Genomic DNA, 14,578 nt, shown 5'->3' on the forward strand with positions numbered 1-14,578 from the left:
AATCCGCGCCGACGAAGTCGCGGTCTATCCCTAGTATATTAAAAGCATGCAACTTTTAGCACAGCGGTATAGACAGACATATCGAATTTCAATTAAGATATATAGCAATGTTTTCGAAGACTTTTTTAAAGTTTATTGAAGGTCAAATGTAAGTAGACAGAGACAGATATAGTTTTGTCAGTTGTCCTAGGCTGTAATCAATAATTTTGCTATCTCTAGTATGTTATGTCCTGTTTTTGTATATAATAGAAAAATCGATTGCATATTATGACAAACATATTTCTTTTGCCTACGTTATAAACATGGTTGAGTCATGCTGATTACTTTTTTTTTAATCCAAAGATATTTGGCTTCAATATTACGTAACAATTACTGTCCAGTTGTAAATTAACAAAATAATGAGGTCGACTTTTCTTTTCTAACCTCTAAAATGGGAATGTATAAATTGTACATACTAGCTGTCGCACGCGACTCCGTTCGCTTGGAATTAAAAAAAAATATTGGTCGCATCGTGATGTTATATAGCCTAAAGCCTTGCTCTATAAATGGACTATCCAACAAAAAAGAATTTTTCAAATCGGACCTGAGATATGCGCGTTTAAACAAACTCTTCCGCTTTATAATATTAGTATAGATTTAATGCGTTTTGTTTTTTTTTTATGTCATTTACGCAATTTCCATCATGTCCTCAATGTTAGTCAGCATCCAAATTAAATAAATGAATCATTTAAATTGTAAACAATAAACGGCCAGTGACCCACTCTGAAATGTTACGTCGCCATATTGGGTTTTGACAGATCAACAAGTTCGGATAATCACATTAGCATTTTTAATGTTCGAACGTAGTTTATTAAAGTGTTTTTATGATAAATAAAATTTTAAAAGATACATTTTTATAACAAAGATGTGATGTTTTTGTCCGAGTGACTACGTGTGTGTTTTTTTATACTGACTGATATTATACTGACTGAAAATTTTACTAGTATAGTGCCAAGTTTCAGAAAGAGAGTTTAACAGTGGTAGAGCCCGCTTTAACATCTTCGCACGAATCGGCCCGGCTCGGCTGGTGACCACACAGAAGACAGGCGTCAAGTGGAAGCAATTCCGCGTTTCGTCTGATGAGTGTGCGTCCCGGAGATCTGATTTAGTCCTTTTTCCCTTCCTACCCTTTTTCTTATAAAGAAAGGATGGGAAGTGGCAGTGGACTTTTCGGATGAGAGGATGCATGGGAAGGGAAAATATTTTCTTTCTGTGCATCCTCTCCTCCGTCAATTTAAGGTAGGCAACGCATATGCAATTGCGTATGTCTATGGGCAACGGTCACTTCGCTACTTCAGCGATTTCAAGTGGCCGCTCGCTCGTTTGCCACCTTATGATATAAAAAAAAAAGATGTCATGGACGGAGCGAAGTGGAAGTGATGGATTGCGAAAGCTGACCCCACCACCTTGTGGGATGCAAGCTAGGGAGAGAGAGAGTGTGTCATTCGATTCGTATTCTTCTTCAATGTCATGGTCACTATATATATGGATAGTCGATTACTTCGAAATGACAGTTTTTGTTTCATGATTTTACGTGACAGTTCAAAACCACCGCTACTATCAGCGCTGTAATTGCGAAAATCAAAAAGGCACAGAACACCACGTCTTATAACCAGCCCATTTATAGAAGTCAGTTGTCATAGTCGTGTTTTTTTTTAATTAGCAACTTTTGAAATTCTTAAGTGTTTTCAAACCTAGTTACTCTTTGATTAAGATTTCGCGGTCAAAGATTAATAATTTTTTTTTATTGGTTACAAGTTCGTTGCACTTTCAATCACCTTAAAACCCACACAAAATTGCAAGAAGCACGTAGGTGGTAACCTGACGGAAATGTTAGGTCGTATATGTGACTTTCAGATAAATCATACGCTGCTATGACTAGCTGTCGCCTGTGACTCTGTGCGAAATTAATACTTAGTAGCCTATGTGATCGTCGGTGTCGGTCAAGCACTTGATTTGCAATCTGCAGGTCCTGGGTTCGAATCCCGCCGTGTACCAATGTGTTTTTCGATTTCCGATTTACATATGTACATTTATCCAACGTTCTTACGGTGAAGGAAAACATCGTGATGCAACCTGCACATATCTGAGAAGAAATTTGAAGATATGTGTCAAGTCAACCAATAGTTGGCCAGTGTGGTTGACTATAGCCTAATCACCCTTAACTTATGGTAGGCTCCGAGCCCCTCGGTGGGGACGTATAGTGAGCTGATGATGATGAGCCTATGTGTTCTTCCGTCATGTATCCAGCAGTTTCTTTATTCCGTGCGGACTAAGTCGCACGGATATCTAGTAAGGTTTTAAATCTTTGATAATTGTCAAGCTAATCTTAACTCTTACTAATATTATAAATGCGAATGTTTAGATGTAAGTTTGTTAGAAGGTATCTCCAGAATGGTTTAACGGAACGGAAGAACACAAAGCCTACTATTTTTTTTAACTACGCGAAAGCAAGAAAGGAGTCGCGGGCGACCGCTAGTATGTATAATTAAAATGTGTCATAGGCGAAAATATGGCGTTGTTCCAGTTTTATTAATAAAATTATACAAAGTGATAAAACAAAGATGTAAAATGGCGCAATTTACCTTGTTGGACGACCTTGTTGTACTTTTAAAGGACGAATTCATAAATTCGTACAAATATCCCGTTTAAATTTAAATACATCAAAATGTAGGGCGCTTTACGCTTTTTATAAGACGTTAAAATTTGTCGGCCATATTTTATTTACTTGTCAAAATGTCCCGCGTAATTCAGGTTAGGGGCGCGTTCCGTTTTACGTTTGATTTATTTATTATTATACTAGCGGACCCGACAGACGTTGTCCTGTCTACACGTCTTTAATTTGAATAAATTAATATGAAGTTAATATTTGATGAAAATTGTGAATCTCACCAACCAACCATTCCCAGATCCCCTTGAACACACACAAAAAATTTCATCAAAATCGCTCCAGTCGTTTGAGAGAAGTTCAGTGACATACACACTCACAGAAGAATTCTTTAGACTTCTACTTTTAGACTACTAATTATTTTAAGGTTTTTTTTACCACAAACAAATTAACAGACTATTAATCCGTATTTTTTTTGCACAATTTTTTTTTTACTTACAAAGTAGTAGGAGCGTTACGAGACTATTCTAGGAACTTGATACCTTGTAGCCGTACTCAGAGTCGTAATGTTCACTAAGGATATGTTAGCTACTATGAGTATTAAAGTTGGAATAGTAAGAAATCTGAAATACAATACGTATCATGATAAAATAGACCTTGTATTTAGCCTTAGTTACACAGATAAGGACAACCACATGTTTCTAGGCGTCACCCATCTCTTTCTAGTATAATGTAACCTAGGTATGCTAGAATGTGATAGCTCTGACCTAGTTATTGAAGGTAAATGGCCCTTTTTTGGGAAACATATCCAGTTATACCATGACATCATTGGTACGGGATCTGAATTGACTAATGAGTCATATAGTTGTTTTCTTGATATCTTACTAATATTATAAATGCGAATGTAATGCATGTTTGTTAGTACGTATCTCCAGAACGGTTGCATGGATCTCGATGAAATTTGTCATACATATAGAACATAGTCTGGTAGAACACATAGATTACTAATTTAGTTTTTTTATTAATATGTAAAAGACATATAGAACATTAGTAGAAATGATTTGATATGGATGGAAGGATGGATGTTTGTTTGAAGATATATCCAGAACGGAGTATGGATCTCGATGAAATTTTGTCACAGATGTAAAATAGTCTGGAAGAACACATAGGCTACTAATTATTTTTTTTAATTCTGCCGCGAATTATAGTTACAGTTATTTACGTACAAAGTTAGTTAAATTTAATTATTTTAAACATTTAAATGTGCTCTACTTTCTCTACAATCATTGTTTTATATGTGTTAATATAGTTGTCTCTGTCCGGTCAAAGTGAAAGAAAGAGACGGCGATATTTAATATTTCACTGCAATGGAAACCATAGAAAAAACAATTGCTTGACGTTATTAAACGCTTTCACGATTATTCGCTTACTTTTTTTTTGTTGCAAATTTGACGATGTTGCTAATTTTATTATTAACTAGCTGACGCCCCCGTGGGTTTAAAAATAAATTTAATTAGTAGTCTATGTGTTCTTCCAGACTATGTTCTATATCTATGACAAATTTCATCAAGATCCGATGAGTCGTTCTGGAGATATCTTCAAACAAACATCCATCTGTCCAAAAATGTACATATGTAAATGTAACACATTGCTACATGTTTGGATTCGAACATAGGACATGATTACAAGACAATTGTTTAACCTTTCGTGTGTTCCATTTTCTTATTAATATCAAACGTTACGTAATTAAGTAGTAACATAGCTTATCTTTAATTATTTATATAATAAAAACACGTGTGGAAATTACTACGACGTATAACGGTTTACAATTTTGACTTGACATTTCCCCCCATTTTATTAACATCGTCTATATTAATATGCAATTTCCAAACGCATTTTTTTTTTAATTTTATAAATCCGCAAACGAACCTGTCAGCTGTCAACTTATTTTCGTAATTAAAAAAAATAATTAAATGTTTTATTTGTCTCTGCCTCCTCCTATGAATAACGGATGCGAGTTTAAAAACAAAAAATAACACATCCTGGCCTTACGCCACGGGCAAACGGCCCCTATGTCATGTGAATGACGAAATTAAAAACAAAAACACCCGGCCTCAGAGAAAGTTCAATGCAATTTATATTTTTGGCGCACGACGCCGCCATGTTGGATCTTTATTGTGGATAGTCCTTGAATTTAATAAGCGTTATTTATTTTGAATTTCGTCCATTAATATCTTACTAATATTATAAATGCTAATGTATAGATGGATGGATGTTTGGTTGAAGTTATCTCCAGAACAGCTGAACAGATCTCGATGAAATTTGGTATACAAATAGAGCATAGTATGGAGAAATATTTAGGTTATGTTTTTTTATCCCGCGCAGACGGAGTCGCGGGATGAAAGATGCAATTTATTCTTTTCCGGAATTTCCTTATTTTTTTGTGGCAACCCTATTCCATTAGTGCACGAGTTTCGAACAATTGCGTCTCGCGATATGTTCTGAATGACGGATATCTCGACCTTTTCCCGCCATTCCTTTGTTCAGACGCGCGGGAAAATGCTATTTCTGCGCCATCTTGGATTTTCCGTTTCGCGCCATTTTTAGTAAAAAACCAAGGTAATATGTTTAAACGGCCGTTTATTCGTTATCACCGTATCCATCCGTCTCTTTCATCTTTGTATTCTCTTTCGTGTAACGTTAAATTTTCTTTCGTGACGGAATCGAAACTTCACTTTTGATGTTTAAAATATAACTTTCTTTGTTTCAACCAATATAATGTTTGGCTATAAATTAGTTGCATCGGTCAGTCGCCTCGTTATAGCGATTTGTAACAAGGTTGCGGTGAATTTTAAACAAACCCCCCCTCCCACTCTTCCATCCCGTATCCCGATGCCAGTGTGTCTCCGGACGTCACAGAGGGAGAACGTGTCGCGAGACGCGGGAGCATTCCCGCGTAAACAAAGACATTGTTCGAAAGTGCTAAGAAATTGTGCATCTTTTAAATACGGAATAGATTTGTGTATTTAAATTTGGAACTACTTTTAGGTGTTTAAATACTGGTAGCTAAGAATTAGAACGTTTTTTTTTTTTTTAATTTTGAAATTATTTTTTTAAATTGTTTTTATATTAACAAAGAGAAAGTTAAAATTCTCAATTTATTATTATTTTTAATATTACATTAAAACAAATAAATTTTACCTCATTTTTTTAACGTGAATATATTTTTTTTATATTTAAATGTACTATAATAATAGCTGATGTTCAAAAAATTGTTGTTTATTTTTCTAGACTGATTTTATTATAAAATCTAGTTTTAAACTAGTAAAGAACAGTTCCCATGACGTGTTTTTCTCAGAACATGCAATTCTCTGTTGCCAGAGTTATGTTTGCGATAGTAATGTTTATTTTGTTGAATCTTTTTGGGATTTTGTCGTGAAATTGTTATTAAATATTTCTTCAATATAAATCTATTGCACTTAGTCTTGATGGTCACTTAGGGGCATCCTAAGTGTAATTTTATTATAAATCTTTGTAAACCGTGAATATATCTATATGTAATGAGTAAACGGATTGAAAGTCCAGTTTTTTATATATATATTTCAATTGTCATATTATTCCAAAGTTCAATTTGTAGCTATTTTAGTTTAAAATGTTAATTAAATTCGCTTTTTCCATTGAATTTGTGTTAGTTATTTTAATTATTTGTAATTGAGTCTGTCAAATGTTTTAAAACAAAAGAATTTTATTGTTTTTTACTATCAGCAGGAAACATTAGCATCGGAAACTGTAAAATTAGTCACAGCGCCATCTATTGTATGTTGGTATTAAACTAGCAAATGTCAAAAAGCGCGGTAAAAATTGGAAACTTTAGCGGATTATAAATTTAAAATATATTTTTGTGACCGCTGTTATATTCAAATGTTTAATATCTTTATTTAGGCGATACGAAGAAGATTGCCGAATCAAAGTTTTGGTGTAAAATAAAAAAAACGAGTAAATCAGTGATAATGGTTAAAAGGAAGTTTATGTTGAGACAAAATGGCGTAAACAAGTGACGACAAAACAAAATGTCTCCTGACAAACGTAAAAGTGTTGGTGTAACAGTGTCTAGAACTTAAAATAGCTTTTAAATCTAATATATTTGATCTCAATATAAATATAGTGCTCAAAAATGATTGCATTAAAGAAATTATATGGCGACGAATTGCTACGCCTAGCTTTAATTCTAAGTCTTTTAAAATCAAACCCAGATGAATACTTACTTGATGAGAGCCAACAGATATTAGCTGGTAATATATCCAATGGATCTGACTGGTCTTTAGAACAAGAAGCTAGAACATTAATCAGACCAAGGTTCGTACATCCGAAATCACTTGATAATGTACTAATGAATTACGAGAGGCGATTGTTTGAAGAGCTAAATTCGCTTGGACGTTACACTGGTAGTAATTCCCGTGTCCTTCATACTTATTTATTGAATAATGTATCGACGGACACAGTACAAAATATACAATCATCGGGTGCAGACACTGACGACGATATTTATTCAGACGATAACGTAGCTAATGAAATTAAAGTTGAAAACGAAGAAACTAACGAATCAATAACAAATCGAGAAGATAATGAAACTAATCAACCAGATCTAGTAGTAACTTTATCATCGAATTTTTTTAATAGAACAGATGATGTATTCTCCGAGATAGCATCAAGATCTTTCGATGTTAATGAATTATTAGTACAACCGGAAATGATGATTAAGAAAGAACCAGATTTGGAGCAGGATTTATTGGTTAATGTTAAAAAAGAAAATGATTCAGACCTTTATAGTGATAACGCAATCGATTTTGTACCATATTTCACTGATAGAACGGAGAAATATGAAATAGACGAACCTAATTCTGTGTACCATCAAAATCTAGCTGATCTCCAAGATTATAATGACATGTTTGATGTAAAAGAATTAAGGAATAATCTAGACTTAGATGTGAAACAGCAAGAGAATTTGGAACAATATCTTTTGGAGAATACACCTTTGGATGCGGAAGTTTACGAATTAGCCCCAATGTTTGAAGAGGAACTGGTGTTGGATGTGAAGAGGGAAAGAGCAAGCACTAGTTTCACTTCAGCAAGTTCTAGTGGTGTGAGTGAAATGGATGTATCTATCGATGTAAAGTTGGAACCAGATGAAGGTCATCACAGCGGAGACGAATTGACTCAAGAGGTAAGAATTTTAATACTGCTTCTTTCCTGATAACGCTAAAATGGTGTCATTCAATTGTTATTCTATCCTGGAGTGTCATAGGTCTACAGTCGGGTTATTACTTTTTTAAATTATTTTACTTATAGACCATTCTTCGTTCAATTAAAAATTTGATTTTTTAAACATGTTGATAATGTACTAACGTTTCAAGAATTCTTGAAATAATTCTAGTAGTTTTTGAGTTTATTAGTTACATAGTAAATTTGAACTATTTTTGTTCTTCCCGACTTTTTAAACATGTTGATAATGTAGGATATAGTAAGGGTTCAAAAATTCTTTGAAATAACTCTAGTAGTTTTTGAGTTTATTAGTTAAATAGTGTTCGAAATTTGAACTATTATTCTTCTTTCTGGCGTTACTCCACTCATGTGGTCGGTGCACAAGATTTTGAACTATATTTAAGGAATTAGAATAAAGATACCAAACTAAGTATTTGACCTGATAATTTTAAATATATTTTCAATTTGTATTTACTTGAATTACGTATTTAATCAGTGCGTAACGGAATTATAGATTAATTTATTCAACTAAAGCCATATTGTTCGATCATGTCAAATGTCAAAACAACTTTGCAATTGTAATTCGCCGGGCAATTGAGTTCGTTGTTTTTGTAGTGGAAAAATTTTACGCGAAACTCACCGACCTTTATACAGGACAGGCTATAAGGCGTAGTATTTTGTGCCTGGTGTGATGGGTAGTGTTGGAAAATCACACTAATAATACAGTACAACTGGCGCTTTTAAGATCTGGGTAAAATAAAAATCGCCAATCAGTGTCCTGGCTAAAGGATATAGTAGAGGTTAGTGGATACACATTGTTAAATGTCAAAAAGTCAAATCTGAATTAAAAATTAAAGAGACGAACAATATTTAGTAATAATCGATATAACCGTCTTAAAAATTTAGGCGCCCAATTATTAAATTCTGGCGCCGCTAAATGAAGCTACGCCATTGGTTGTCGCCTGGCGCGCAAACGCATGGGTGAATACGGCCCTGGACTATGTTTTTGTGTGCTTTTTAGCAAGTTTGCGGTTTTTTTTTGTGAGAATTTTTAACATATAACGTAGTAATATAATAATTTCCCATTGTGGTTTAATTGGATGTTGATAATGAAATGTTTGAATTTAAAACTATTTTGTGTCGACGCCAATAAAAAAAAAGATTGTAAGATTTAGTACTAATAGTAGGAGATCCAAAGCGGAGATTTTTGGATTTGCTGTAGCAATCTTACTAATATTATATATGCGATCCGGCTCAACGGATTTTGATGAAATTTGGCATACATATAGAACATAGTCTGGAAGAACATAGGCTTTTTTTTTTAATTCCGCGCGGAAGGAATCGCGAGCGATAGCTAGTTAAATATAAGGAAACTTGCATTCAATCTAGTACTCCTATTACAAAAGAAATGCTTGATATAGAGTCGTCGCGCGAAGTAAAAGAAATCGAATCGAAATACTGAAGGGTGTCTGATATTCGGTGAGTTTATTCTATTCGCTTCTTCCCTATTATAGGCATATTTTTCGCTTAAATTTAACTATGGTCTTTTAATAGTTTTATAATATATAAATATACTTAACTGGGGTACCTTAATATAAAGGCTTTGCACTCAATCGATCCCAGTCTCAAAATTGAGGGCAACGCACTAATCTAGAGCTAAGTTCATCTCCCGTCTGCCGAAAGAGGGCGTTAACCCTAAAAGTTTGGAATAACTTAGGATAAAAGAGTAATTTGTGATTAAAAAAATCTTAAATACAATTAGTACTGTCGCCTGCTGCATCATACATTAATCATCAGCTCACTATATGTCCCCACTGAGGGACTCGGAGCCTACCCTAAGTTAGGATCACGCCTAGGCCGTAGTTACTACTACTACAACTGGCCGCTGCGAGTTGGTTGACTTCACACATATCTTTGAATTTCTTCTCAGATATGTACAGCATCACGATGTTTTCCTTCACTGAAAGAACGTCGGATAAATGTACATATGTAAATCGGAAAACATATTGGTACATAGCAGGATTGGAACCCAAGACCTGCAGCTCACAAGTCAAGTGATAAAACCCCTGAGCCACCGATGCTCTCATCTATCGATCTCGATGCTCATCCATTAATAAAGAAACTTTATTAGTAGTCTATGTGTTCTTTCAGACTATGTTGTGTATGACAAATTTCAGCAAGATTCTTACAGTCGTTCTGGAGATATCTTCTAACAAACATCTAAACATTCGCATTTATAATATTAGTAAGATTGTAGATAGCCTCTTACTGTAAGAGAAGTCTGTTGGTTTGAGTGTCTTTAGAACTAGTTATTACCTCTGACTTTGTCTGCACGGAATAAAAAAATAAGTATAAGTATAAAGTTAATATTGAATTTCAAATGTACACACCTAAAGATTGCCTCAAAAACTACAATTGTTTAGAGTGTGTTCAAAAAATCCATCCCATACAAAGTAGTTAACATTTCAGATCTAAAGATTATGGCGTTGTATTGATCGTTTGAGACTCGTGTGAGATGCGTCATTGATAGTAAATACACGTGGTTTATAAATACATATACGACGCATATGTAACCTAACTAGCTGTCGCCAGCGACTCCGTCCGCGCGGGATTAAAAATAGATGTTGGCCGATTCTCAGACCTACTCAATATGCTCACAAAATTTCATGAGAATCGGTCAAACCGTTTCGGAGGAGTATAGGAACGAAAATTGTGACACGAGAATTTTTATATATAAGATATAAGACTAGACTAGCAGTTATTAAAGTGTGTCAGCGGAGTCTTAGCAGTCTTACTAATCCACGATACACGAAGATAACTAAACATAAAAAATGCTAAAGTACAGTAAAGTTATCATCGTCAGCTCAATATATGTCCCCATTGAGGGCCTAGACACCCTTAACATAGGGTAGGGTCTGTGCCCCTCAGTGGTGGACGTATAATGAGCTGATGACGATAAGGTCGTAAGGAAAAAACTCTTAAAAAATGTAATATTACGCATCTATTTAAAGATAGGATAATTGAACTAGGTATGCGTAAAAGAATAACTTATTCTAAGGCCTAGAATCTAGGTTTACCATCGTACTAATATTATAAATGTGAATGTAAGTATGGATGTTAGTTAAAAGGTATCTCCAGAACGGTTGCATGGATCTCGCTGAAAGGCGGGCATGTAGAACATAGTCTGGAAGAACACATAGGCTATTTAGGAAGTCGCAGTCGACAGTATTATGGAAAATGTCTTATGAATAACTGAATCATACGCGAGTACAATTTTAACTTAGGACCCTGACCTTTATTGATTAAGTTATTAACCGTAAGATGGCGCTTTCTAATTGGGTCATTTAATATTTTAGTTCGATGTATTTTTGTACGTGATCTATACGAGAAGTTTTTAAAATATCTGCGTACGACGTTGACCTTGCGTTGCCTTGACCGTGACTGACCTTGGTTTTGCACAAATATTTAGTCTAATTTTTATTCTAGAACATCGATGGTGTAGAGTACGCCATCTGTCGGTGGTTTTATGAAACACCGCGGAATTTACACGCTTAAATAAAGCCGAGGAAATGTTATTACATTTGGATACAATGTTAATTATCATTTTTTGTTATAATAGTGCACATTCACCGTTGATTTCTGAGACCGAAATCTCCAAAAAAACATATCGTCATCCCTGTCATCTGTCAAAACAGAGATAATGATGTGTTTTAAACGGAGTTCTTGCTATCAGAAAGCAATGTTGACGTTGAATTATCAATTTTTCAACAGACTTGTAGCTTGGTTTTAACATTTCTCTTAGCGCCATCTATTGTTGAGTAGCTCCATCTTGCATTATACCTTTGTGATTTAGTATAACAAAGTTATAGATTCCGATAAATCCTACTAGATGGCGCTGTTATAATTTTTATAATCGACACAAGATGGCGTTATCGTAGTTACATAACGTAGGAAATCTTTCGATGACAGTCAACTTCAATATGTTATCATTTAAAACTTGTTATTTAATTTGTTTGTAATAACATGTAATTATTATAACAACGGAAGATTTTATATTTTCTATGACGCAATAATATTTGTCTAGTTTTGTAGTTAATTAAATCTGGCTATTTATTGAATATCTAGTCGAATACGCGTAAACATTAGTTTTAAATAACGCTTAAAAAAAACTAGAACCTTTTTTAAAGTTACTAGAATATATAAATCTCGACATGGTTGAGATTAAATGGTTTTTTCAATCATTTTAAATATGAAGATTTTAGTTCTATATTTTTCCGCAATATGGCGTCGACATATTTATGACCAATTAAGTTTAGTTCATTGCATAATATTACAATTTCTACTACTACTACTACCGTGCGGTTTGCGCGAAACTTCCTGCCTCTCACAGCAGCGTTGTGGAATGGTCTGTCCTCGGCGGTATTTCTGAACCGTTACGACTTAGGGTCCTTCAAGAAGCGAGCTTATCACCACCTCAAAGGCCGGCAACGCATCTGTGGTTCCTCTAATATTGCTGATGGGCGTCGTTGAACACCTCGGTGTTCCCACTGCTCGTTTGCCACCTTCTGTTATAAAAAAAATTAGTAATGTTTATATTAACGTAAATAAAGTTCAAGAAAAAGAACAAAAAATATTGAAAAACATGTATTTGATAAGATATAGTCAAAAAATATTTTTTTTATGTATACAATGCAAATAGCAAAAAAGGACGTAACAATATACATATTACTAAATCTGGTGACAGTTTTCTGTATAAAATTATTAACCCTAAGTGGGAAGGATAGGTATGTTCATTTAAACTCTTCTTTATAAATAGACTAGCTGTCGCACAAGACTATGTTCGCGCTGAATTTAAAAAAAAACTAAATTAGTACCCTATGTGTTCTACCAGACTATGTTCTATATGTATGACAAATTTAATTAAAATCCGTTAAGCCGTTACGGAGATATATTCAAACAAACATCCATCCAAACATTCGCATTTATAATATTAGTAAGATAGGCGATTGCTTAGAAATAACACTTTCTACTATGTTCCGATTTAAACGCGTGTTCTATATTATTAGTTCGAATTCCCGACACTGTTACAAACCGTAACCAACAGCGCCAAAATGGCGACAATGAAATACGCACAAAATTCTACGTCTTATAGCCAGTCCATAAATTCAAACAAAAACGTAATCCAATCAAATGATATCAAAATAATACATTCTTAATTTAAACTGACCTGCTGTGAATCAACTCGAAAATAATAATAAAAATTCCAATGGAAATTCAACTCTAATTCCTAAGCAATAAAGTACAGAATCCTTTGAAAGGAATAACAGATACGGCGTTTTGTAACTAACAATATAAAGCTTGGATGTAATTTAAATTTTTATAATAATTTAATTCGATTGCATTTCTATTTTGTGTTTTATTTAGTTTGAAATAAAGTTTATTTTCCTTTGACGTTTTGGATTAACTTTTATTTTTTTTATTTCTAACAATCGTGGCATAGATTAGCTATTAATTTTAGATATGGCGGAGCTTTGTATGGCCAGTGTTTGGATAAAAGTGTAGGTATTTGAGTTGGCACGTAGAGAATATAAGTACTCTTGTATGTCATGTGCCAACTAAAGTATATTCGTACGTACATATATATTTTTTGTTATGTAGTTTACGAATAAATAAGATATTAAATTAAGACAATATTTGGTTCTATTTTAAACCATAGAAAACTTTACATTATATGCTCATATTCCAAAATATTTTTAAACACTTTTTCTCATATATTTACAAACACTAGCTATCGCCCGCAACTCCTTATGAGTAGAGAGATGATGAGGTCACAATAATTAATTTAATTTGAAGTTATAGTGGTTTTTAAATGTGAAAATATGAGGACGCTAAAAAAATATTTATTCTCAAAGTGGGCAGTAGACCAAAAAAAGGAACCACTGATATAGAAGATAGTCTGGAAGGACACGTAGGCTGCTATTATTTTCCCTCAGGGAGTCGTTGGCGACCGTTAGTTTTACTATAAGACTGCTCCGTAGTTCTTTCATATGGTTACTTCTTTAAAAAAAGACGTCAATATTCAAACAAGTAACGATTTAATTCGTATCTCTATAAATATACTAGCGGACCCGACAGACGTTGTCCTGTCTACACGTCTTTAATTCGAATATTATTTAAAATTTGACACTGCGATGGTAGCGCCGTCTGTCGGATCCAATGTAAAACATCCCAAAATCAACAACTACTAATAAATTAAAAATTAATTAAAAAAACATTGTCCAGCGGACAAAATTGTGAATCTAAAACATTCCCAGATCCCCTTGAACACACACAAAAAATTTCATCAAAATCGGTCCAGTCGTTTGAGAGAAGTTCAGTGACATACACACTCATCATCATCATCATCAGCTCACTATACGTCCCCACCGAGGGGCTCGGAGCCTACCCTAAGTTAAGGGTGATTAGGCCATAGTCAACCACGCTGACCAAGTGCGGGTTGGTTGACTTCACACATATCTTTGAATTACTTCTCAGATATGTGCAGGTTGCATCACGATGTTTTCCTTCAACGTAACAACGTCGGATAAATGTACATATGTAAATCGGAAATCGAAAAACACATTGGTACATGGCGGGATTCGAACCCAGGACCTGCAGATTGCAAGTCAA

General features: G+C 34.2%; 1 protein-coding gene across 1 annotated transcript in view; it reads left to right on the forward strand.

The window, feature by feature from the left end:
- The first annotated feature begins 5,539 nt into the window (after positions 1 to 5,539).
- The window catches only part of LOC106125973 (uncharacterized), a 34,886-nt gene continuing 25,847 nt past the window's right edge, over positions 5,540 to 14,578 (forward strand). Inside the window, exons 1-2 of the mRNA XM_013323387.1 lie at positions 5,540 to 5,709; positions 6,590 to 7,871. Coding sequence (XP_013178841.1) covers positions 6,822 to 7,871 — 1,050 coding nt within the window. The 5' untranslated portion in view covers positions 5,540 to 5,709; positions 6,590 to 6,821. The remainder of the gene's footprint in view (positions 5,710 to 6,589; positions 7,872 to 14,578) is intronic.

This window comes from Papilio xuthus, unplaced genomic scaffold (genome assembly GCF_000836235.2).
Source record: "Papilio xuthus unplaced genomic scaffold, Pxut_1.1 DF825355.1, whole genome shotgun sequence".
NCBI lineage: Eukaryota > Metazoa > Arthropoda > Insecta > Lepidoptera > Papilionidae > Papilio > Papilio xuthus.